This window comes from Rattus norvegicus, chromosome 4 (genome assembly GCF_036323735.1).
Source record: "Rattus norvegicus strain BN/NHsdMcwi chromosome 4, GRCr8, whole genome shotgun sequence".
NCBI classification, from domain to species: Eukaryota; Metazoa; Chordata; class Mammalia; order Rodentia; family Muridae; genus Rattus; species Rattus norvegicus.
In genome coordinates, this window is record NC_086022.1 from 67,570,080 (window position 1) to 67,596,034 (window position 25,955).

Below are 25,955 nucleotides of genomic sequence, written 5' to 3' on the forward strand. Positions count from 1 at the left end.
TTCTTGGGTTCATTTGTGTGGAAAACCTTTTTCCAGCCCTTTACTCTGAAGTAGTGTCTATTTTTGTTGCTGAAATGTGCTTCTTATATGTAGAAGAGTGATTGATTCTGTTTGTGTGTCCAGTCTGTTAGCCTGTGTCTTTTTATTGGATAATTGAGTCCACTGACATTGAGAGATGTTAATGACCAACAATTGTTAGTTCCAATTATTTTGATGTTGGAGGTGTTACTGAGTATACGTGATTGTCTTCTTTCGGTTTTGCTATGAGTTGATTAATTTTTTGAGTGCACTTACCTTCTGTGTTGGAGTTTTACTCCTATTATCCCCTGTAGGGCTGTATTAGTTGAAAGTTTTTGTTGTTGTTGTTGATGTTTGTTTTTTTTTGTTTGTTTGTTTGTTTTGGTTTGGTTTGGTTTTTTTTGTCATAGAGTATCTTGTTCTCTCCATCTGTGGTGATTGAGAGTTTTACTAGGTATAGTAGTCTAGGCTGATATCTGTGTTCTCTTAGGGTCTGCATGATATCTGTCCAGGATCTTCTGGCTTTTAGAATCTCTGTTGAGAAGTCAGGTGTCAGGTGTAATTTTGATAGGTCTGCCTTTATATTTTACTTGGGCTTTTTCCCTTGCAATTTTGAATAGTCTTTGTTTTGTATAATTTTGTTCTATATGTGGAAGGGGGAGTTTCTTTTCTGCTCCAGCCAACCTATTTGGTGTTCTGTAATCTTCTTATACATTTATAGCCATCTCTATTTTTAGGTTAGGAATGTTTTCTTTTATGTTTTTTGTTGAAGATGTTTTTTGGCCCTTTGAACTGGGAATTGTTGTCCTCCCATTATTCTAAGGTTTGGTCATTACACAGCATTCCAAATTTCCTGAATGTTTTGAGTAGGAACTTTTTTACATTTGGCATTGTCTTTGTTCCATGTATCTTTTCCTCTACTCTATCTTCTATGCCTGCAATTCTCTCTCTTCTATTCTGTTGGTGAAGCTTACACCTGTAGTTCCTGTTCTTTTTCCTAGATTTCTGTCTCCAAGTTTGCCTCCATTTGTGGGTTTGTTTGTTTTTGTTTTTTTTTTTTTTTATTGCTTCTATTTCTATTGGACTGTTTTATTCATTTCCTTTTCCACTTCAATTGAATTTTCCTGTATTTCTTTAAGGGATTTGTTTTTCTCTATAGGGGCTTCTAACTTGTTGATTGTGTTTTCCTATATTTCTTTAAGAAAATTATTTATATCCTTTTTAAAAGCCTCTATGATCTTCTCGAGATGGGATTTGAGGTCACAGTCTTTTTCTTTAGGTGTGTTAAGATATCCAGGGCTTGCTGTATTAGGAGGGCTGGGTTTAGATGGTGTCATATTGTATTGGCTTCTGTTGATTATGTTCTTGCACTTGTCTTTCGACATCTAGTTGTCTCTGGTTTTGGTTGGCCTGAGTGTCCTGAGTTGGATTGAGCCTCCCAGGAGGCATGTCTCAGGTTTGGGGAGACCTCCTGGGAGGCAGACAGCATTGTGGGATAAGGTGCCTGCTGCTGGTGCAGGCTGGAACCAGAAGGAAGATAGAGCTCCAGTTGGGCTGGGTAGAGCCAATGGGGTCCTCGAAGGTGGCAGTGGTGGTGGGGTCTCACTTGTGCATGTTGGGTTAGAGCCTGGCTCTAGGGAGGCAGGTACTGCTGTGGTGTAGGACACAGTGGGTTGCTCCATGCCAATCTCCTTTTTTAAAACTGGATATTCTGTGAGCAGATGAGCTGGTCCTTTGGCTCTTAGAATCTTTCTGCACCCTCTTCTCAATATTTACTAAGCCTTGGTTTTAGGGATTGTTATAGACATATCAGCTGGAGTTGGGCTTATTTAGATTACTTTAAAAGGAAGACAAAGTTGTATGTCTGTGTAATCTCTTTTGGGCCATTTAGAACACTGTTTCCATCTTGCAGAGGTAGAGTTTAGAATTTATTCTCTCTTCTATCTCCTTCCCTTCTGTCTCCATGTTTCTTTCTGCCCACCTCTCCAAACTTTTCAACTATGTTACATTGGCTGGACTTGAACTCACCAAGATCTGATTCACCTCTGATTCCCAAATGACCAGTTTGAAATGGTGCTAAGGCTTTAATGAATATGTCTATTAAATTTTACTGTACCAAGAGAACTACATTTTAGCTATTGGGCAGCAATCCAAAAGTTTGTCAACATTCTCTATCTGAGACTTTGTGAAACTAGATAGCATGCATTTACAATGAGGGTACATTTGTCAGTTTTTAAAATGTTGGTGATCCCTTTATCTTTGACCCACAAACCCACTTCTAGGAGTCTATTTTAAAAGCACTCCTGCCACGAGTCTAAAGTGATATGTATACAGTTACTCATCATGTCTTCTGTAATACAAAAGATTAAAAGTAAGCCATTAGAGGAGAGACATTGTATAGCAGGGATATGATCATCCAATGTGGATCTATGGCTGAAGGAATAACAAAATCAGACCTATTGTATATTTAATGGTATAAAATGAATCACCCTAATATAGTATGTGAACAGGGGCAAGCTGCAAAGGTAGTATATATAGTAGGTAGCTACATTTTGTGTAAGAAAACTACTTTTTTAAACAGAAAAAATTAAATATTGGATAAACTAGAAAATGTTTAACAATGGTTTAATAAACCAAGTAAGGAAGATAGTTACCTAAAGGGAAGTAAAGTGAGGGCATGAAAAGGTGATGAGGAAAGAAGTTTGACCTTTGAACTCAGCCAGTATTTTGTATATTCATACAAGTTTTTATCAACATAAATAGTAAAGCCTAAAAGTAAATGATTTTAGGAAACTTAGTTTGCTGAGGTGGTGACATCATTGTATTTTACTCTCAAGTTTGTTATGTCAGACTTACTTATCACAGAATTTTTCAAATAGTATATTTTATTCAATATTTAATAACAATCTGCTCAGTTTAGGATCTCTCCTTGTTTTTATTACCTTCTCTGCTTCCCCTTTCCCCACTTTGTGTGTGTGTGTGTGTGTGTGTGTGTGTGTGTGTGTGTGTGTGTGTAAGAGAGGGTGGGGAGTGTCTCATGTAATCTAGGCTAGCCTTGAATTCTAGATCCTCCTGCCTGTTGTACCTCCTGGTTGCTGGGATTATAGGGATGAGGTATGTGCCAGACTGACTGGACAGTTTTGAGGGGATTTAGCTTTCTGACCCGCTTTGTTATGCATAAGAATCTTCTTTCTTTCATGATAATTTATTCCTTTAAAGAAGTTTCTGTCTTTGATTTCCATTTTTGCATATTCCATATTTTTCATTCTCTTTTGGATTCACTAATCTTGGAGACTTTCAAGATTTCATTTCTTCAGAATTCTTGCCCATTATATTTTCTTTCTGAAATTCTGGTTAAAGACTTGTTCTGTATTTTGTGTGTATATATTTATTTCTGGAGTTGTTCTTCTCCGTTGTTTCCAATACTTTTATTTTTAACTATGTGTATGTGTATGTATCAGAGTGTGGGTATGTGCACATGAGTGCAGTGTCTGTGGAGGCCAGGAGAGGGTAGCCATTCCTTGGAGCTGAGTTACAGACAGTTGTGTGAGCTACCTCTTGGTGTGGGGAACTGGGGTCAGAGCCTCTGGAAGGGCAAGTAGTACATGCTGTTAACCAATGAGACTTGAATATCACCTATTTACATTACTGAAGTGTTTATTATAGTTATGGAGGCAAATGTATAAGCCCTTCACATTAATTTTTCAAATTATTGTTCAGGTAGAAATCTATATCATTAATTTAGAAATCATTTCTTAACCATGAGTTATTTGAAAATATGTTTGTTGGCGTTCCTGCTTGAATTGAACGGAGTCTTGAGTTTTGGGAGCCCAGGAACCACACAACTCTGAGGTGGGACAGTGTCCTAATGAAAGGGTATCCTGAGACCCAGGAGCCCAGGAACCACACAGCTCTGAGAGGAAGCCTCCTCAGCAGAGGTGTAGCAGACCTGAGGGAGGCTATCTATCCCTGGCTGAACTGAGTGGCACAGTGTAATGGCTCTGTTTCACCTCTCCTCTTTAGCATTGCAGCTCTCATAGGAGGTTATCCACAGCTGCACTGAGATCAGGAGCCTCGGTCCTGCTCCAGTCTTCACTTCTGGCTTCTTGCAGATCAGGAAATCATACGAGGCAGCAAAAAAAAAAAAAAAAAAAAAAAAAAAGTATTGAGAGGGACAAATCCAGGGTTGGCTGCCCACGGGTAACTTAACAGTATTGAAGGTTTATGTAGAATTTCTTGGTGGGGGCAGAGTTCTAGGTGGTGATTTCCAGGTGAGGATTGGTGGGATTTCAAGTCCTGAGCTTGGGGGAGCTTAGGGATTTGTGGATTTTCCTGTTCAAGGATTGGTGGGATTTTTTTTTTCTTGTAGGGCAGGACCTTGTTAGAGCCATTAGGAAAGTCTGGGGGTTGGTCCCTGCCTGCTGGATCCTCTCAGGCAGGGACCTGGCCACTTTCCTGCCTTAAGAGTTTACACAGTTTGCAGAATTTGCAAAGGGAGTTTCCCAGTTGCTGGAGTCAGTGTGAATAGCCATCAGGTTTATTTCTAAGATGATCTCATTTTGATTATGAAACAGGCTGTATGTGTTAGTTTGGTTTTTTTTAATTTAGTTTATTTTTATTTTATAAAGGCCAAGTACTTGGCCTTTGCATGCATGTGCACTTGTACTACATTGCTCAGAACCAAACCCAGGACCTTTGGAAGAAGAGCAGCTTTTAACCACTGTGTCATCTCTCCAACCCTGCTTTTAATTCTTTCAAAATATGTTTTATTGTTTAGTGCATATTACATCTTGATGACTTTCCATTCACACTTAAATTTACATTCTGCTAGTGTAGGGTAACAACTAAATGTCATTTTATCAAGTTATTTGACTCGTCTTATTACTGATTTTATCTTTTGCTCATTACTCTGTTGATTCTTGAGAGGAGAATTGAAATCTCCAAGTGCAGCTTTATCTTCTCTTTCCAACTGTGTTTATTTCTAAAGTGTCTGTCTATTAGGTACATTGTGCGTTAGGATTGCAGGTTCTTAAAAGAACTGACCCTTTATTACTAGACAGTAGCTCTGACTGTCTAGGAACTTGCTCTGTAGACCTAGATGGCCTTGCTCTGCCTTCCTAGCATTGGGATTAAAGGCTTGCTCAATCCCTCCAGCCCCTGCTAGACAGTACTTTCTGATGATAGTCCTTGTGGTATGGTCTACTTTGTATGACATAGTAAACTACACTGGTTTGGGGGAGATTTGTTTGTTGATTTTCCTTGTGAAGAAGCTTGGTTACTATTTCAGCTTGCTACATCTTCTATTGCATTTTTACTATTTACTTACAGAAGTCCAGTGAGACAGAACAACACAGGTTCCATGATAGAGGTTTATTACACGTAGATATCAGAGGACCAGGAGAAGCTAAGTATCCTTTGCCAACCAGCCCCTGAAGGCCTAGGAAAGCAGTCCGAGGTAGATGAAGCCTTATTTTATACTGCAGGTAAGGAATTACAGAAAGCAAATAGCTATTCCTGAGTCCATAACCCAGTGGCAATATTGCTCATTGGGCTTAAAACACTGAAGGCTATTCTGTTTCCAAGACAACAGGAACAGAGATCTGGATGTTCTAGTCAGCCCCTCATTTCAAGATGTTGCATCCCTAACACGGAGAACTACAAATGAGAAAGAAAGAAGTAAAAGTTTCTGAATCATTTGTCCCTAATGTATGTATGAAACTGTGTGTGTGTGTGTGTTTGTGTTTGTGTGTGTGTGTGTGTGTGTGTGTGTGTGTGTGTGTGTGTGTGTGTGTGTGTGTGTAAAGGAGTGCTAATGATCTGTAGCTCAGCAGCAGAGCTTGGGTGTCACATGTGAGGCCCTGGAACCAATCCCCCCAGCATCTTAGGAAAATGGTATAGAAGCTGGAGAGATAGCTCAGCAGAGAGCACTTGCTACTCTTGCCGTTCCTAGCACCTATATGTTAGCTCACAGCTATCTGACTGCAGTTCCAGAGCTGGCCTCTGCATGCACTTTACACATGTGATACACATACATACATGCAGGCAAAGTACTCATAAAATAAAAATCTTAATTTTTTTAAAGTAAAGTAATGTTTCTGTTGATAGTATTAAGTTTTTGATAGATAGAAAGCACATAATTCATTCAGTTAACAGATGGAATGCAGTGATAATACCATTAAATTATACCAGTGATTTTATAGTCATCTTAGTGTATCTAAATATACTCTGTGTTAACAGCCTAACAATACATTTCTCGACATATCCCCAGCACTGGCATGGTGTGTGTGTGTGTGTGTGTGTGTGTGTGTGTGTGTGTGTGTGTGTGTGTGTTGGTAGCAAGCCATTATGGTATGACTGACCAAGTACAGATCATTGATTAATATTTTATACATTAATTCACTTTTCTCCATAGATGTTGGAATTTATGTCTTGACTAGGAATGATCCGTCTCTGATCATTCACCTCATGTCACTTGATCAGGTACATGTAACTAGATGTTAAATCCACATCTCTGAAAGACCCCTGGAGCAGGGAGACCCTCACTCAAGTCTCAGGATGACGCAACCCCCCAAGAACACGTAAAACCGTCCTTGCCGTAATCACATGAGGTTTATTGATAGGAACCAGTGCACTGGGGTCGAGACTCGTATCCCACGCAGGGGTAGAGGAGTTCAATCCCGAGTAGCTGGGAGAAAGGGGTATTTAAAGGAAGAAACCACAACCCAAGGGGGCAGGGATGGCGTCATTGGAAAATGTCGAGAATACCAGTGAAAAATCACAAGGAGAAACTTCCTGTTTCTCAAGATTGTTCTTTAAGATTTTAATCTAACTTTATGGTCAGCTAGTTCCTGGAAGAGAGTTGTTGAACCGGCCAGTATAATCATCAGTTCTGTGGTCAGTCAAGTTCCTGGAACAGAGTCACTGAACTGGCTAACCTACATTTTTGGCTCTACTCTGTTTGCTAGGGGGTCTGAATTTTTTCCTGGTCCTTCATCTCCTTCTTAGAAATGAACAAAGTTATGCATGCTAATCATTCTAAAATTATAACTTCTGTATTAATCTTAAATTTAGACTAAAAAGACTGAAAGTGAGATAGCAAGTCACACATGCATCTTAGAATCCAGAAGATTAAAACATTTAAGTTTAGATGGGCAGTGAACAGAAAAATGTTTAAAGAGGGTTTTTTTTTTTTTGTTAGAGAATGCAGAAGAAATGAACATTTGTAGCATTAGTAAGTTCCAACTTAACAAGCAAGTAGTTTCTTCTGAAATATATATTGCATCCTTTGTGTTGTGCATTGGTAAAAAGTAACAGCTTATATTATTTGCTTTATGATTTCTCTAAAGTGACTCCTTCCTTGCCTGTGTGGTTTCAAATGACTCCTTAAAAATAATTAAAAATAAAATCTTGTGTTCCAAATTATTCCCACTCTTTCTAGAATGGTGTGTCTAATTAAGACTTACTTCAGTTAGGCATTGATTATATTTACTGTATGATATGAAATTTCTTGGGTTTTTGTTGTTGTTGTTGTTACGTTAGGTTTTGGTTTGGTTTCCTATTTTTGTACTAAAAATACCTATGATTTGGGGATGAAATTGAGGGAGAAGTTCAAAGTTGGGATCTAACATCAAGTTGGGGAGGATAACAGAGATAAGGCCTCACTTGTTCTTTTGAAAAAAGTCAGTTGTTGTCACCTGACTTTAATGAGAGGATAAGGATATAAACTATTACAGATTTGTCAGGTTCCAGCCCAGGTTAGACCTTTTGAATACATTACTTATCCTTAAAGTAATCCTGCCTTGAATTTTCTGATGAACTTGGAACACTTAGCACAGTAAGTTGTAGCTGCCAGTGTAATACAGTGTTTTACAGAAAACAGCTCATTAGGAATTATAAGCAATAAAAGGAGTTCATGTAGGTCTGTATGGTGTATATGGCTTTAAAGCCAATGCTGGGTTTGCTTTTGTTAAGGTCAAATGTTTTTGGTTTTGGGGTTTTTTTTTGGTTTTTTTTTGTTTGTTTGTTTGTTTGTTTTTTGGGGGGGGTTGGTTTTTTTTTTCTTTTCTTTTCTTTTTTTTTTGGTTTTTTGTTTGTTTGTTTGTTTGTTTGTTTGTTTGTCTGTTTCATTTTATTGGTTGGTTGGTTGATTTCTGTTTTGTGCTGGGTATTGGACCCAGGACCTTTTGGCATGTTCTACCAGTGAGGTATGCCCCTTACCTGTCTATTTAAATACTTATCCTATCAGGCGAGATTAAAACCATATATATACTTTCTGAGCAGAGCAGGGAACCACGAGTAAGTCATAGTCATATACTAGAGCTGATAAGGAAAGTTGTAGGTTCGTGGGCTCTTCAGAACCAGGTGAGAGGCTCATACAGAAGGTAACAAGTCTGAATGTCTTTGAAGGGCTCTGCTTCTTTTTCTAGACATAGCCACTATTATATTGTTTATTAATCATCATTAGCCTTTTCTTCTCCTCTATTTTTAATTCTACATGCTTTCTTGAACTTTCATTTCGATTCAGCTGATTTCTTTGTTTCATAATTTGTGTTCATGTTGCTGCTGTCTATTATTTGAATGTGGCACACAAGAGCTTATTGCTGCTGTATAGACATTTAGGCTGTTATAAAGGAAGGCTCTTTATGTAAAATGCGACTGGCATTTTTAGAACATATCTCCAGATGGTAAAGTATGAGTTTCTACATGATTTTAACTGTGGATCACAGACATGTGCTTTGTACACTTACTCAACAACTGTTTATTGAGCATCCTGTTGCCAGGCCATTCATTTGATGCTTTGAGCTATCAGGGAACATAAGAAACCAAACGTGACTGTCTTTACAGAATTTATATTGTGCTTGGGATAGCCAGGCACTAAGTAAACAGCGTGAGCAGATAAGATAGGAAGGCATAAATGACAGAGAAAGGGAGAAAGAATAGAGCAGGTAAAGGGTCAAATGTGCAGGAAGATGGGCATCTTTACATGTCACCCTCAAAAGCAGTGGGACCTAGGACAATGGAGCTGACTATATTCAGAACATTGAACACCTGTACTCTGAGGGTTAAGAAAGGTCACAACTGAAGTTCACAAGAGTTCAAGCTGTATATAACCACAAGGACAAGCCACACGTGGCAAAAACCTGTTTTCCATAGAGGCATCTAAAGGAAAATTTAAACATGTAGTTGAACAGCAACAGTGAGTATTTGGAAGCAAACCACTCCTATCTGTTATCCCTGGGAGGAGCATGAAAACTCGGTCCAAGAAAAATTCGGTTTTTTTAAACTGTTTTCACTTTGAAAACAATTGTAGACTCACGGGATATCACAGTATTATATTTTTAGTGATGATTATATCTTTTATAACCATAATATATCAAAACCAGAGAATTTACACTAGCATGGTAGTGGACATAGTTGTGTTCCATTTCATCACATGTATAGATTTATGTAACCACTGTGCTTTAAAAAGGATTAGGAAGCTGGGCATGATGGAAATGCTTGTTACCAGAAGGCTTGGGTGGTGAAGGCAGGATGGACAGGAATTCAAGGTCATTCTTAGCTGTTTAGTGATGTTAAGTCACCCTGAAGTACATTCTCTCTGTTTGGGGGGCGAGGGGCAACATAGGAAGGACATGAGATGATGCGTAGGCCTGGCATGGTGGCATTTGCCTTTAATCCTAACACTCTGGCGGGGGATGCAGGAGGGCCTCCATGTGTTTGAAGCCAGCTAAGTCTACGTGTCTAGTTCTAGAACATAGAAAGATCCTGTCTCAACATAACAAGATGAAAAAAAAAAAAACAAACAAAAATGAAAGGATAAGACAAACATCTCACCTTAGTTGGAGCATGATGGGAAGAGAAACATCTACTCAACTGTAGCACAGCAATGGCTGCACTACTGAAGAAAGTGTCTTTTTCTTAGCACACACCTGAAGCAATCATTAACTGCCTAGCAATCTTGCAGGGCTGTGGTAGGGCACCTCCTTATCAACCTTTAGCTCCCTGAATTTGAGCTAATATTATGTATTCATCATATGTTTACCTAAGGGCTTCCTTTCTTAGTTTCAGCAGAAAAATGTTTTAATTACCTGTATTTGCTTCTTGCTTGCTTCCTCTTCCTCCTCTTCTTCCTCCTCCTCCTCTTCCTCTTTCTTCCCCCTCTTCTTCCTCCTCCTCCTCTTCCTCTTTCTTCTTCCTCCTCCTCCTTTCCTCTTCATTTGGGAGAGACTGGGTCTCCCTATGCAGTTCTGGCTAGTTTGGAACTTGAACTCATACAGATCTGCCGGCCTATTACTGGGGGGATTAAAGGCTAGTGTCACACCCAACAATTTGTATTTCTGAAAACAAAGTCGGATATAAATTTTTTGATTTTGATTTTGGTTTTTGTTTGTTGCCTGAGAAGTTTTCCTTATTTTTGAGTTCACAAATAATTCTCCATTACTACAAAATGTACTGTTAGGCTTCCCTTGTCAGTAAACAAACAAAGCAGAACAACAACAAACCTCAAGCTAGCAGAGATACTCACTTTACAAAGAGAAAAATGCTTCTGTTAACAGCACTCAGGAGGCCGAGGGAGGGAGGGAGGGTAGGGGATTGTATCCACATGTATTTGGCCTGCAGTTTTAGAGACCTCAATTCTTGCTGGGTTGTCCTGTTGCCTGGCCCGTGTGGTGAGACAGCATCATGATGTAAATATGTAGCAGAACAATAAAACACTCTGTTTCATCAGCAAGTGGGAGCCAAGAGAAAGCAATCAGGATCATAAAACTTCCTCTGAGGACACACCCCTCATGAGTCTATGACCTCACTGTACACACTCCTCATGACTCTGTGACCTCACTGGACACATTCTCCATGATTCTGTGACCTCACTGGGCACACCCCTCATGACTGACCTCACTGGGTACACCTCTGTGACTCTGTGACCTCACTGGGCACACCCCTCATGACTGTGACCTCACTAGGCCTTGTCATGCATTTGGTAGTTGTACTTTGGGAATCCAGCTTTAACATGGGTCCCTTGGGGGCCATTGCTATCCAACTATGGCAGATATTTTTTATTATATTTTTTTGGTGGGTGTGGACGTGCTATTGCTACATGTACATGTGGAAATCAGAGAATAACTTGGAGAAGTCAGTTCTTTCCAACCCTGTGTTCATCCCACGGATAAAACTCAGGTTGTCACTGGTCATGAGCACCTCTATCCATCGAGCTGTCTCACCAGCCAAATTCTAAAGTTGAGGTTTTGCTTTAAGACAGTCTCAGTGTGTAGCCCTTGGCTGTCCTGCAAGTTACTTTGTATGTAGACCAGGTTATCTTTCAGAGATCCTCCTCCTCTGCCTACTGAGATAAAAGACATGCATTTGCATGTCTGACTAATTTAAAAAATTTTTAATCTACTTATAATTTTGGGGGGGTCAGGTAAAGTAGGAATTTAATCATCTCTTTCCTGAATGATAATTAGTAGCCACCCCAGCAACTTGAAGCGTTCATCTGTTTTCCTGCTAGTTTCTAGTTCCACATTAATTATACATCCATGTTTCTGGTGTGCATATTGATTGAGTTCTGTTTTTGCTTATTTTTACAAAAATACCAAAATTTTTATCTATGGCTTAGTGGTTAAGTGTCATTACTTTTTTTTTTTTTAAAGATTTATTTATTTATTATATATAAGTACACTGTAGCTGTCTTCAGACACACCAGAAGAGGGCATCAGATCTCTTTACAGATGGTTGTGAGCCACCATGTGGTTGCTGGGAATTGAACTCAGAACCTCTGGAAGAGCAGTCAGTGCTCTTAACCGCTGAGCCATCTCTCCAGCCCTAGTGTCATTACTTAATAGACATGTTCTGCCATCAAAATGCTAGTAAGCTTGAATGTATAGCTTTATTGACATGTTTTCTGTATTATTTAGAGCTGTTTGTTTTATAATATATTTTTTTCTCAGCAGTGATCACTCTTATCTGGTAAAATTTATTAAGTACTTAATAGTTTGTTATTATAAAATAGGTTTTTTAAAATTTATTTTTATGTTATTTTCCCCCTTCCCTTTCCTCCCTCCAATCTCTCCTGTGTATCCCTCCCATACTCCCTCTTGAAATCATGGCCTCATTTTTCTTTGGTATATATTATGCCTAAACATATAAATAAACCATTTAGTTTTTGCTACTTATATGTATATGATTTCAGGGCTGACCACTTGGAATTAGATAACCAATCAAGGAGATTCATCCCCAGGGGAAAACTACTTCTCCTCAGCATTGCTCAATCACCTGTGCTATCCCCTTCTTAGCATGTCTGTTAAGGCTGTACTACTCACTCCAGTCTTGAGACAGTCATATTATTGTGCTTTGTCATTTCCAGCAGGATGATTCTCACAGCAAATTTTCTGGTCTCATATAATCTTTCTGCATCCTCTACCCTGAGTCTTGGCCGGGTACTCCCATGGTCAGTTTTTTCTCTGATTTTTTTAATCCTTGTGGTTTTCTGTAATGGTCTCCCAGCTGTTGTTAAGAGATTTGTTAGATGAGGGGTAAGAGCAAATTTATCTGAGGGTGTTAGGATAAATATTTAGAGTGTAGTTTGGAATTGTGCTAGTTTAGTAATTTGATGGTTGGTTCTCCTCTAAAGTTCATGGCTTCACCTAACCCTAGGTAGTCGGCTAGGTTTCTAGTGCCTGGCTCAATTGATTTTTCCCTCCTGTTGAGTAGGTCTTAGTTCAGTTGGAAAGCTTGGTTATCACCAAGATTCGTGCCGCTATTGCACCCTCAAGATTATCATGCTTCATGGTTATAGCACGGTAAGATGCTTGGTTGCTTCACTCCCTCGGAAGCTTGCATAGCACCTGCCAGTGTTAGGAAACCAAGCTCTCGGAACAAGGCTTTCCACCAGATGCAGCTCAGTTCTTCCAGGTCTTATGTCTGAAGTACATGATATCTTCAGCAGTAAGGACTGACCTTCAGTCTCTGTAAGCCAACCAAGGCAACACCAATAACATATTGTTTGGGGAGTCTCTTGAACACCCCTGACCAATAACTGGAAAGGGGATTCTCTTGCCTCGTATTAGAGCTTTTGTTGGAGCTCTAATCATCAGCTCTTGTGGAGGAGCATAGACCAAGTGGTAAAAAAACAAAACAACTTAAATTTTTTATTTGCTTCAGTGTTGATCAGATTTAGATCATCACATATGTGAGATCTCAAATGGATTTTAAAGATATTTGTTTGTGTGTTGTGTGTGTGTGTGTGTGTGTGTGTGTGTGTTTGTGTGTGTGTACACGTGTCTGTACACCATTTATGTGCAGTGCCCACTAAGCCCAGGGAAGAGCATTGTATCCCCTTGGAACTGGAGTTACAGATGGTTGTGAGTTGCTATGTGGGGGCTAGGAATCAAACCTAGGACCCCTGGAAGAACAGCCAGTGTTTTTAACTGCTGAACCCTAGGAATTTTTTTTTTATTTTATTATTTGAATGTACACAGATAAAATTGGCCTATGGATTTCCTTGTGTTTGTTCTTAATGCATTTCACTTTTATATTTGTATCATTCACTTTCCTCTACAAATATATTTGTATATATTCACTTTCCCTTATCTATCTGACAAAATAAGGGGAAAGAAGTATTTATTTAGACTCAGGGTTTCAGATGTATGTTTTAGTCCTTTGCTCTGTTGATTCTGGGCCCATTTAGAGGAGACTGTTCTCTTCAGTGAACAGGAAGTAGTAGAGAGACTGGGGACCAAATAGGATTTTCAAGACAATCTCCACTGACCCATTACCTTTAACTAGCCCTTACCTCCTAAAATTTCCAAAGCCCCCAAAATAGTGCAGCCAACTAAACCTGCAGGGACATTTCACATTCACACCGGGAGTATCTGTGAGCCTTGTTGAAGTGAAGTTTGGGTTATAATAGAGATTGGTGCTTTGTATGTATTATATGTTTGGCAGAGAAAGAACTTTTCCTGATAGAAACAGTTTGCATCTGTTCAAGAAGAATGCAAAATAAGATATCTTATTAGCCCGAGGAACCATTAAAGAGAGATGATTGTAATTCCTCCAGAAACTTTGATTTTGTAGTCATGGAGAGGTCTGGAGTTCCTTGTTCTATAGAAAGCATGGTAACCCGTCAAGATCTGATCTCAAATACACAAAGCACACAAAACTACTTAGGTTTGAAAAACAGGTTGCTAATCAGTAAGAGCAGAAGCCATTGGGCATTTAACTTAAAATTAAAAGAGCTTGTACAACACTTAGGGTGTCTAGTTATATAAAATGCATATGTATATACAGTACATAAATATACACACAAATTCCTTATGAATTTAGAAAGGATATGAACTTTAAAGGATTAACCCCAGTTAAAGTGTAAATAGTGTGCAGTCCTCAGAATGTTAAACTTCCAATTCAATTTTGTCTTTCCCAGTTGGAGTCATTCGATGCCCAGTTTGCAGTCAAGAGTGTGCTGAAAGACACATCATAGACAACTTTTTTGTGAAGGACACCACTGAGGTTCCCAGTAGTACAGTAGAAAAGTCAAATCAGGTAAGTGTAAATCAAGCCTTCACCACCCATGATGAAGCAGCTTAAATGCCGAAGGAATTTATACAAATGGCTAAACTTCAGAACATTAATGTACAAAGTTACATCATTTTTAAGTGTATGAATGATGAATAGTTAGGCTAGGAATAAAATAGTGCCAATGTAATTTTATCATTGTATTTCTGTATGCTAGAAAGAAGCATTGTGCTGTATTTAATTTTTCTTTGTACTGAGTTACTAGGTGTTGAAATTGTTACTTTAAACTCCTTTTTAAAAGGATTTATCTTTATGTGTATTGGTGCTTTGCCTGCCTTCCTTTAAGTATACTCTGTGTGTGCAATGCTTGTGGAGGCCAAAAGAGGGCATCATAGCCCCTGGAACTGGGGCAGATTTGCTACTTAAAGACAGTAAATAGCAAACAAATCCCTTGAGGGTGTTGAGAACTTAACCTACGTTAAGTTCTGCAAGAACTACAAGTGTGTTTTTAGCCGGTGAGCCATCTCTGCAGCCCCAGCCTCCTTTGGTAAACCATCTAATAGCTCAAATGACATACATGATGTTTTTGGTCAGTAAGATGTCTACATTTTAACAATTATTTTTAGTGTATGCAAGTATCTCCATACTTGGTGGCTATAATAAAATCAGAGGACAACTTGGTGAAGTTGGTTTTCTCCTTTTGTTTTTCCGTGCATTCTGGGAATCAATCTTAGGTCACTATGCTTACATTGTCAGGTAGAAAACAGCCTTACATTCTGAGCTGCCTCTCATCCCCAGGCCTTTATATGTTTAAGAAAGTTGTGGTCATGGTGTTGCTCTGAAAACTTTGTTTAGTAGCATTGTCCAAGGTGCTGAATTTAGATGCACCACAGTATCTTTTCTTTTTCACTCCTTCAAACCTAAATGTTGATACTTTATCCCTAGGGAGAATCTGCTGTTTTCTCTCATGGGATGGCTTTGCTAAGGTGAATTCTCTTGCATGTGCCAAAAATAGTAAATTTGTGTACATAGAGCTTTCGGTTCATTGTCTCATAGATAGTTCCTTTTCTTTATAACAGAAGATCTGGGACAGAACTGAGTTTAGTTAGAAAACAGTTGTTAATTTTGTCTATTGTGTAACTGGTGTCTCTGCTTTCTTCCCACTTCTTTAATTTTCAGCTTGTTTGTCCCAGCGGGATATAGGGCTCACGTTACTTATAAAAGTACTTAGTTAATACTAATTAAAATTCGATTGTTTTAACAGTGTCCACATTGCTCCCCAAAGGCCAAATTGGGCTTGCTTCAGGGCATAAACTATTTCCTTGTGAAACCAGCTTTAAATACTGGAATTGGCTATGGCTTTACCTCAGGTGTAGTATGTATTGTGCAGGAGACCCTGGACTCATTGGCTTTTTCTAGGGGCAATAATCCAGAAACTGTGGAGACTGTGTGATTGGTCGTTTCTCTAGGCCTCTCAGTGGCACTTATTTCCTGCTTGGCTGTTTTGTTTTTGTTTTTTATTCTTGTTTTTGTGATAGGCTCTTGCAGTGCAGCCCAGAGTAGCCTTGAACTTATAGTCCTCTTGCTTCTCTCTCAGGATGATAGGTATGACCATATCTGTTTTGCATCTTATCTTTTGTTTCATTTACCAGAGATCTGGAGCAGTGCATATTAGCTGTTTCCCACTCCTTTTCGTAGCCTTCAGTGGAAGATTAGATATTTAAGTGGTGTCCTTATAGACACGATAATTGAACCTAAGAATATCCCTAGATGTAGCATAGACCTACAGGATCACAGGAAGAGAAGTGAAAGATGGGATCCCAAGTGGCGCTGGGAAAGCAAAGAGGATTGGTAGATACACATGATTCCTAACACTGGCAAGCACCTACCAGCAGTGTGAGAAAAGGTGAGGATGATAAGCCCTAAAGAAAGGCAGAGTTGGGCTAGAAAGATGACTCAGTGGTTAAGAGCACTGACTGCTCCTCCAGAGGTCCTGAGTTCAAATCCCAGCAACCACATGGTGGCTCACAACCATCTGTAATGAGATCTGATGCCCTTTTCTGGTGTCTCTGAAGACAGCTACAGTGTGCTTATACATAATAAATAAATAGTTTTTTTTTTAAAAAAAAAAAAAAAGGCAGAGTTTTGGTTCCTGGGAATACCAGATGTTTGGAAATTTGGCAACTTCTCAGTTATGTGATATTGTTTGTTTTTTGTTTTCAACTACATAGATAGTATTCCCCGTCTTCACTGTTCCACCAGCTATATACATCTACGAGATACTTAACAACTTCCCATACCCAGTGCACGCTCCAAGCTTGCTTTACTTTGTAATTCTCCATCCTGCTCTCTTCCTCACTTTTGCTAAGCCCATACAAATTACCTTGTATAGGGATGCTTTCCATGTCTCTAATCTGTTCTCTGATTGTGGTAATGGTGCTTTTAAGAATATAAGACTGCCCATGCCTTTCTTAATCTTTCTCTTCAGGCAAAGATCAGCATTGCCATGTGGCCCTACTTGATCTGACCCTCCTCTCTTGCCAGCAGCTCCTTCTCTTCTAGTCTTCCCCCTTGATTCCTGTAGTAAAGTGCTACTGGCTTTCTTTCAGTTCTTTAAAGCAGCCATGCTCTTGCTTTTGGTGTTGGTGCTATTCTCTGACTAGATGATTTTCATCTAGTTTCCATAGCTTGGTGCTGATGAAGTCTTTTTAGGAAGAGCCCTTACTTCAGTGTCTCCATTCATAAGCACTGATAACTTTTTTGTGCATTTCCTGTATTGGTGGTTCTTAATAGAAGTGATGATTGCAGTAATGTGCCTTTCCCATTTAATCTTAAGAAGAACTCAATAAATATGTATCCTTGGGGCTGGAGAGATGTCTCAGTGATTAAGAACACTGACTGCTCTTCCGAAGGGTCTGTATTCAATCCCAGCACCCTACTCCAGTGTAACTCTTCAATGTGCAGACATACCTGCAAAGTACCCATACACATGAAATACATAAATAAATATGTCTTTAAAATCTGTATCATTACCTTCATTTTAATGATGAGTTCTGTATCCTGTTCAAGACCATTGCTGTAGTTAGGATTTCTAGGTGAAATAGCACAGCCCAGAGTAACTTGGGAAGGAAAGGATTTATTTCAACTTGAAATCCTACATCATAGTTCATTATCAAAGGGAGTCAGAGCAGAAACTCGAGGTTGGATCCCAGAGGCAAGAACTGAAGCAGAGGCCACAGAGGAATGCTGAATGGGTTCCTCAGCCTGCTTCTGTAACCCAAAGCTACCTACCCAGAGATTTCACTGCCTGTATCGAGTTGGGTCCTCCTACATCAGTCCTTAACATCTGAAGACTTGTCTTCATGCCAGTCCCTTTCCTTTCCTCCTCCTTTTTTTTCTTTTGTTTTATTTTATGTTTATGGGCTCCTAGCCTACCTGCATGTCCATGTATCATCTGCATGCAGTGCCGACTCAGGCCGGAACAGAGCCCTGGATCCTCCAGAACTACAGACAACCCTAAATTGCTACCTGGGTTCCATAAACTGAACCCAGATCAAGAGCAACCAGCATTCCCAACCACTGAAATCTCTCTCCAGAGCCTCAGTAGTGTATGTAATCTTACAGAGGCATTTTCTTCTCAGGCTAGAGAAATGGCTCAGTGGTTAAGAACACTTGGGTTCAGTTTCCAGCATCCACATAGTGGCTCACAACCATTGTAACTCTAGTTCCTGAGGATCAGACACTGTCTTCTGAACTCCACAGGCACTGCACACATGTCCTACACAGACATATCTGCAGGTAAAATATCCATACACTTAAAAATAAAATAAAAGACCTAAAAGAATCTGTTTCCAGATGTCTCTAGATTTTTTTTTAAAGTCAACAAAAACCACCCAGCTAATAACCATTTAGCTAATTATTAGGCTAGCTTGAGTTTTCACTTGTCCTTCCACCTATGAGGATTCAAGCACTATAAGTACAGAGGCTTGTGTGTACTTTTCCTTACCATTGTATGCTCAGTACCTAGCCTTGCACTTGGAATGACTAGTATACTGAATTAGGGAGAAATATATGCTTAAAATTAATTTTCTAATATTTATTTTTGCTTTATTCGTGTTTTTGCCAACATGTATGCATGCATATATACCACAAGCATTCCTGGTGTCTCCAGAGGCCAAAAGAGAACATTGGATTCACTATAATTGGGGTTACAGATGGTCATCAGCTGCCATTTGGGTGTGGGGACCTGAATCCAGCATTCTGTGTGAGAGCAGCAAATGCTCATACCTGCTGAGCCATCTCTCCAATTCTTTTCTTTCTTAATATTTAATTTATTGTTTTATTATTTATTTTGTATGTATGTATGTATGTATGTATGTATGTATGTATGTATGTGCACCATGTATATGCCTGGTGCTCACAGAAGCCAGAAGAAGATGTCAGATCTCCTGAAACTGGAGTTACAGATGGTTGCAATTGATCTTGTGGGTGCTGGGAACCAAACACGGATCATCTAAAAGAACAACTTATGCTCTTAACACTGGAGCCGTCTCTTAAACCACTTGAAATGATTTTTACGTATATCATTTGCCTAGTGCCTGGAATGTCTAATATATCAATCTAAGAAAAATGTGCTTAAATAATCTTTGTTCAGGCTAGTGTTGCATACCTTTTATCCTAGAAGCAGAAACAATCAGATGTCTTATAAGTTAAAGTCCAGCCTAGTCTAAATATTTAGTGAGTCCCAGATTAGCCAGGGCTACATAGTGAGACCTTGTCTAAAAAAGACAATTCTTATGGATAATATATTCATTTTATATACATATAGTTTAATGCATACTATCAATTTAACTTAGGATAATATATGAAAACTGATAGTCTATTTGGTTAGTGTTTCATTCCTTTTAATTTTTTTCAACAATTTATGTGACCAGATTCTTTTATTGTTAGGTATGTACAAGCTGTGAAGACAATGCAGAAGCTAATGGGTTTTGTGTAGAGTGTGTTGAATGGCTCTGCAAGACATGTATTAGAGCTCACCAGAGGGTGAAGTTCACAAAAGACCACACAGTCAGGCAGAAAGAAGAAGTATCTCCAGGTAACGAATCAGGTTTTTCCACACTTCTCTTTTTCTCTCTCTGCAACTGTATTTGTACATTTACTCTGCTGACTTATTTCAATACAGCTATAAATAGTACATGTACTTAAATTATACTTTTGGATACAAAGTCAACATTCTATTTGAAATTATACTTAGAGGTATTATAAGTATGAATTATATATTGAATCTTGATTTAATTTATATTCCCAACTCTCCTGCCTCTGTACATTCAATTTGGTATACTCAGAAGGAAAACGAAACAAAATAAAACTTTACTTTTGTAAATCTTATTGCATAAAAGTGAAGACCATTCATTACCTAAATTCTTTGGCCAAATTATGCAAGCTTTATTAATTCTCAGACAGGGCTTACCTCCCTAAAGTGGAGTTTGATAAAATCACATTGAACACAGGAGGAGGTGAGGTTAATATAGCCCAGAGAAACCCTGCGAGACTAGGGTGTTTTCAAGGGTTGGGCATTTCTAGAGGAATTTTGGTTATATTAGAAATTTGGCTGAACATTTAAAAATTATTCAACAGAACATCGTAACTTATCAAGAGTCCAACTCCATAGGTGATGTCACATTCCGGAAACAGGTTTAAGCTCAGTCAACTTGAATTTTGCAGCAAACAAAAATGAACTTGTTCTGACCTTATAACAAAAATGGCTCCCATCCTTAAGATTGAACAGTCTGGTCCATCACACATGTTCTTAACTAATGAGCCAGCTCTCCAGCCCCACTTAATAATGTTTTTGTTGTTGTTGTTGTTGTTGTTGTTGTTGGGTTTTTTTTTTTTTCGGAGCTGGGGACCGAACCCAGGGCCTTGCGCTTCCTAGGCAAGCGCTCTACCACTGAGCTAAATCCCCAACCCCTTAATAATGTTTTAAGAGTTCACACATAACATTGGTTTTTTTTTCCTCAAGATGTGCTTCTTTCCTGTTTGAGTCAGTCAGTATACACATCTCCTTTATATTCTACCTTTTGCTGAGAACTAGAAATGAAAATGCCAAATGCCTCTGGTACTACAGGAGTCTCTAATAAAGAATATAAACAGTAATATAATATAATAATATAAATAGTGAGAGTTGGACTACCAAATTCTGTTGGAATACTTAGAAAGAGTCCCAGCCTCAGGTTTAGGGATTTACATTGGAGGCCAGATAACTCAAGTTGAAAGAGCTCTAGCTACAGAGATTGAGGAACTGCTTGGTGGCACCAGTTTTTCATTTGAAGTATAGACCATGAAACTTTCCCCATATCCATAGAGTCTGAGCAATCTGGATATTAGAATAGAATATCGGACATGTATAGGATTGGGTTAGGTGGGCCGGTATTACAGAAATGGAATAACATAGCAAATTCATATAAAGGCGTGTTGAGCTGTTTTTGGACTTTAACTGGCTAATGGAAGTACAAAGTGTTGATTAACACGGGATAACTGATAAAGGGATTAGTAGTATAGCCATTGTAGTAAATTAAGTAAGAATTAGCGTGGGATTGGTGAATTGGTAATTATAGAAGAGTAATAAAAATTCTACAGTGTGGCTATGGACAGGTAGTTAACGGTCTCTGGCTTATCTTTGGTCCCAGCAATTGGGAGGAAGAGGCAGAATGGATCAGTCCTGTTGTCTAGATTACAGCCATTCATAGTCCACTCACCTTAGTGATTAGCTCAACAACTGAGGACCAGACCTTCCAAACAGGAGCTTTTGGGGAAGGGGAGAGACCCTCTCACATCCAAACTGTAACAGCTACCAAAATTTTCTGTGGTCATTTTTCTTTCTTCATTGTGAGTCTTATAAATTTTTACCATTTTCTTTTTAACTTATAGGGTTAGTTTTGGTGTTACTTTTATCTATAGAAATAGCTCTTTGAATATATTTACCCAGCTATTTATATCATTACTTTTTAGTCCATCAATCTTGTTTATTTATAAATAACTTAATTTTACTTTAAATTTCTGTTATTAGAAATGGGTTGTGGTGATGCATGCCTTTAATCCCAGCACTCAGGAAACAGAGGCTGGTGGATCTCTGGGAGTTTGAGGCCATCCTGGCCTATATACCAAGTTCTATGACAGCCAGAGCTGCATACATAATTGAGAGAGACCTGTCTCAAAAAAAAAAAAAAAAAAAAAAAAAAAAAAAGGTTCTTTGTTTTTTGCTTGCTTGCTTGTTGTTTTGTTTGTTTATTCCTAGGACAGGTAAGCTATATGCTTGAAGTTTAAAGTTTGAATTACAGCTTATCACTTTCAGTTGATTTTAAGATGTTCTGTTCTTGAAGAGCTTAGACTCTTGCTTTTAACTCGCTTTCTACAATGGTAGTTCTATGAAGGACTATGAATGACTGATGTATTATTAAATGTAAATTGCTGAATAGTGCGACGAGTATGAACTCAAGAATTGATTATAGTGAAGAATCATCTCGAGCTTCAGATCGATCCTCCTCGCCTTCACCTCTCAGGGGCTGGTGGGGGTCACAGGCCTGTGCTAGCATGTCTATTTAAGAGGCCATGGGGATTGAACCCAGGGTCGAGTGTCTGCAAGGTAAACATTCTACCAACAAGGCTGTCCCCAGCACCTGCAAGAACTCTTTAAAGGAAAGAAGGAAAAATTTTTCCCAGTTCTTTGCTTTAACGTGTGGTAAGATAAACTCAGTTTTCCTTTTTGGTTACTTCTAAGGTTTTCCTAAAACTTTAAAATCATATAAATATTTTATTTGTCGGTCTCAAGTATTTTAAATTTAGTAAAGTTTGCCTGTTATGGGGGGAAAACTTTAAAAAAAAAATAGAACTGAGCGATGACCTGGATCGTCGGGTACCCCTCACCCGTTAATGGGTGAGGCTCAGCTGTCAGAATGGCCAAGACCAAAAACTCCGGCCACAGCAGATGCTGGCGAGGATGCGGAGAAAGAGGAACACTCCTCCATTGTTGGTGGGATTGCAGACTGGTACAACCATTCTGGAAATCAGTCTGGAGGTGCCTCAGAAAATTGGACATTGAACTACCTGAGGACCCAGCTATACCTCTCTTGGGCATATACCCAAAAGATGCCCCAACATATAACAAAGACACGTGCTCCACTATGTTCATAGGAGCCTTATTTATAATAGCCAGAAGCTGGAAAGAACCCAGATGCCCTTCAACAGAGGAATGGATACAGAAAATGTGGTACATCTACACAATGGAATACTACTCAGCTATCAAAAACAATGCATTTATGAAATTCATAGCCAAATGGAGGGAACTGGACAATATCATCCTGAGTGAGGTAACCCAATCACAGAAAAACACACATGGTATACATTCATTGATAAGTGGATATTAGCCCAAATGCTTGAATTACCCTAGATGCACAGAACACATGAAACTCAAGAAGGATGACCAAAATGCGGACGCTTCACTCCTTCTTTAGAAGGGGAACAAGAATACCCTTGGGAGGGGATAGGGAGGCAAAGTTTAGAATAGAGGCAGAAGGAACACCCATTCAGAGCCTGCCCCACATGTGGCCCATACATATACAGCCACCCAATTAGACAAGATGGATGAAGCAAAGAAGTGCAGGCCGACAGGAACCGGATGTAGATCTCTCCTGAGAGACACAGCTAGAATACAGCAAATACAGAGGCGAATGCCAGCAGCAAACCACTGAACTGAGAACAGGACCCCCGTTGAAGGAATCAGAGAAAGAACTGGAAGAGCTTGAAGGGGCTCGAGACCCCATATGAACAACAATGCCAAGCAACCAGAGCTTCCAGGGACTAAGCCACTACCTAAAGACTATACATGGACTGACCCTGGACTCTGACCTCATAGGTAGCAATGAATAGCCTAGTAAGAGCACCAGTGGAAGGGGAAGCCCTTGGTCCTGCCAAGGCTGGATCCCCAGTGATCGGAATTCTTGGGGGGAGGGCAGTAATGGGGGGAGGATGGGAAGAGGAACACCCATATAGAAGGGGAGAGGAAAGGGTTAGGAGGATTTTGGCATGGAAACCAGGAAAGGGAATAACATTTAAAATGTAAATAAGAAATACCCAAGTTAATAAAGATGAAAAATAAAGAATATTTTTAAAAAGTATAAAAAAGTAGAAGCCATAAACACTACATTTAGACCTGATAATATAGGTTTATGCATTTTTTCATTTTTCAAAGAAAGGAACCTATTTGAACAAAGATTCATTTCTAGAGCTGGGAATGTAGCTCAGTAATAAACTGCTTGGCAAGTCCCTGAGTTCAATTCCCAATATCACAAATAATAAACAAGCCTCATCTTTTCTGTCATTTTGTTTGAGACAGGGTTTCTCTGTGTATCCCTGACTATCCTGGAACTCACTCTGTATACCAGGCTGGTCTTGAATTCAGAGATCTACCTACCACTGTCTCCCAAGCATGGAGATTAACATGCACTACCACCACTGCTTGGAAACAAACATCATCTTGATGATGATGATGATGATGATGATGATGATGATGATGATGATGATGATGATGATGATGATGATGACGACGACGATGATGATGATACACACACACACACACACACACATTTAAATTGTGAATGTGTATCTGCTTTTGTGCCTGTGTGTTCCTCGCCCATGTAGTGCCTATAGAGGTCAGAAGAAAATGTGTGGACTAGAATTAGAGCAATAGGCAATTTTGAGCCTCCTGATGTGGTTGCTAGGAACTCAACTGAGTGAGGTCTTTTGGAAGAGCAGTAAGGGATCTTGATTTTTGAGACACGTCTCAAAAAAAAGCAAAAACAAACAAACAAAAAAAAAACCAAAATATTCACACATGGGATGTAAACTAAAATGCTTGCTCTGATGATTCTTGACTCTTGCCTCTTGCTTGCAGTCTGGGCGAGCGATGGAGCATCAGGGAATGGGGATATAGACTTTTGCCAATTCCTGAGGCTTATTGGCCAGGCAGCCTCACTTGTTAGACAGTTCTAACTGTGAGATACTCCATCTCAAAAACAGTTGGGTGGCTTCACACCCATACTCACATGTGTATGCATACACTGCACATATGTGTACCTAAACACATGAGCACACATAGTTTAGAACATATGAACTAAAAAACATTAGACATCAAAGTACTCTCCATATAATCTAGTCAAAGAAGTACATGTAAACAGAAAATATATAAGAAAAATTTCAGCATCCTAAGTCATCAGGAAATGTAGATGAAATCACATTTATATTTTAACTCACTGCAGTCAGAATGGCTATAATTAAAGAAAAGATCTGACAAGGACAGAGAGAGAAAAGAACACTTATAGTATTGATGGGAGTATAAATTTGTTCAGTCTCATCACAAAACTAAGTATAGGTGGGGCTGTACTCAGTGTTAAAATATTTGCTTAGCTTAGATAAAGCTCTAGGTTTAATTCCTAGAACTGAGGGGAGGGGATTCACCAGTGAAAAATACAGCTATCTCATAAGGAGTATGTCAGTATATAATAGACATGCATATCAACTGTGGCCCTATTCATGAGAACCAATGTATTGGACCAGCCCAGGCCAGTCCACAACTTTTTAAGAAAATTACTTTATTATGTATGTAGAGGTAAGCCTGATGTATGTCTGTGTGCTGCCACATTAGAGCCAGGCACATGAGACATTAAGAGGACATAGATAACCCATGGAACTGGAGGTAGAGAGGCTCGTGTATTTGCACATGGGCACTCGGATGGCACTGAGGTACTCAGGAAGACCAGCAAGTTCTTCCCCATTGCTGAGCCACCTTTCCAGCCCTAGTCCACATATTTTGATCCTCCTGTCTCATATTTGGGATAGAAAACATTCAGTTACTTTATACTCCTAGGGACTATCTTAAGACTTTTTAATTATATAAATCTCTTTTTTACCATTACATTTTTACATTACATCCTTAATTAAAGTTATAAAATCTTATCCATTTTCCTTAAGAAATCCTTGAAGTGTTTTCTGAGGTATTTTCTTTTTTATAATTTTATTTATTCTATGTGTGTATATATGTGTGGGCATCTTGTGGGAGACTGCCAAGTTCCAACCTCAGCTTGAGAAAGGGACCTGAGGAAGGGGTGAATGGGAGCAGCAGAAAAGTGACTCAGAATCAGCAGTGGATGCAAGCTGACAACTCTCTGATCTGCTCTAGATAGCTCTCTCTTGTAGAACACAGCCCAGTCTTTTATAAAGCTACTTCCTTAGAAATTGCGTATCAGTTTAATCATTTACCCCAGGTTCCCTTTTGATCATTCCACAAGTCAGCATTTTATGACCTTGGCCCCTTGACTCTTAGAAACTGAAATACAGAGCACATTCAAAGTAAATGAATCAGACAG

General features: G+C 39.1%; 1 protein-coding gene and 1 pseudogene across 6 annotated transcripts in view; one reads left to right on the plus strand and one right to left on the minus strand.

Moving 5' to 3' along the window:
• Positions 1-25,955, minus strand: part of Hmgb1-ps18 (high-mobility group box 1, pseudogene 18) — a 600,236-nt pseudogene that overhangs the window by 111,239 nt on the left and 463,042 nt on the right.
• The window catches only part of Trim24 (tripartite motif-containing 24), a 124,775-nt gene that overhangs the window by 35,840 nt on the left and 62,980 nt on the right, over positions 1-25,955 (plus strand). For 3 of the 6 annotated variants that reach the window (XR_010065691.1, XM_063286502.1, NM_001395753.1), the window contains exons 2-3: positions 14,438-14,556; positions 19,480-19,627. Coding sequence is in view for 2 of the 6 variants with exons in the window: in XM_063286502.1 (XP_063142572.1) it covers positions 14,438-14,556; positions 19,480-19,627 (267 nt within the window). In the remaining 4 variants the exon portion in view is untranslated. Of the gene's footprint in view, positions 1-5,349; positions 5,502-11,177; positions 11,197-14,437; positions 14,557-19,479; positions 19,628-25,955 lie in introns of those variants that run through there. The other 3 variants (XM_063286504.1, XM_063286505.1, XM_063286503.1) reach the window with 3 other exon arrangements.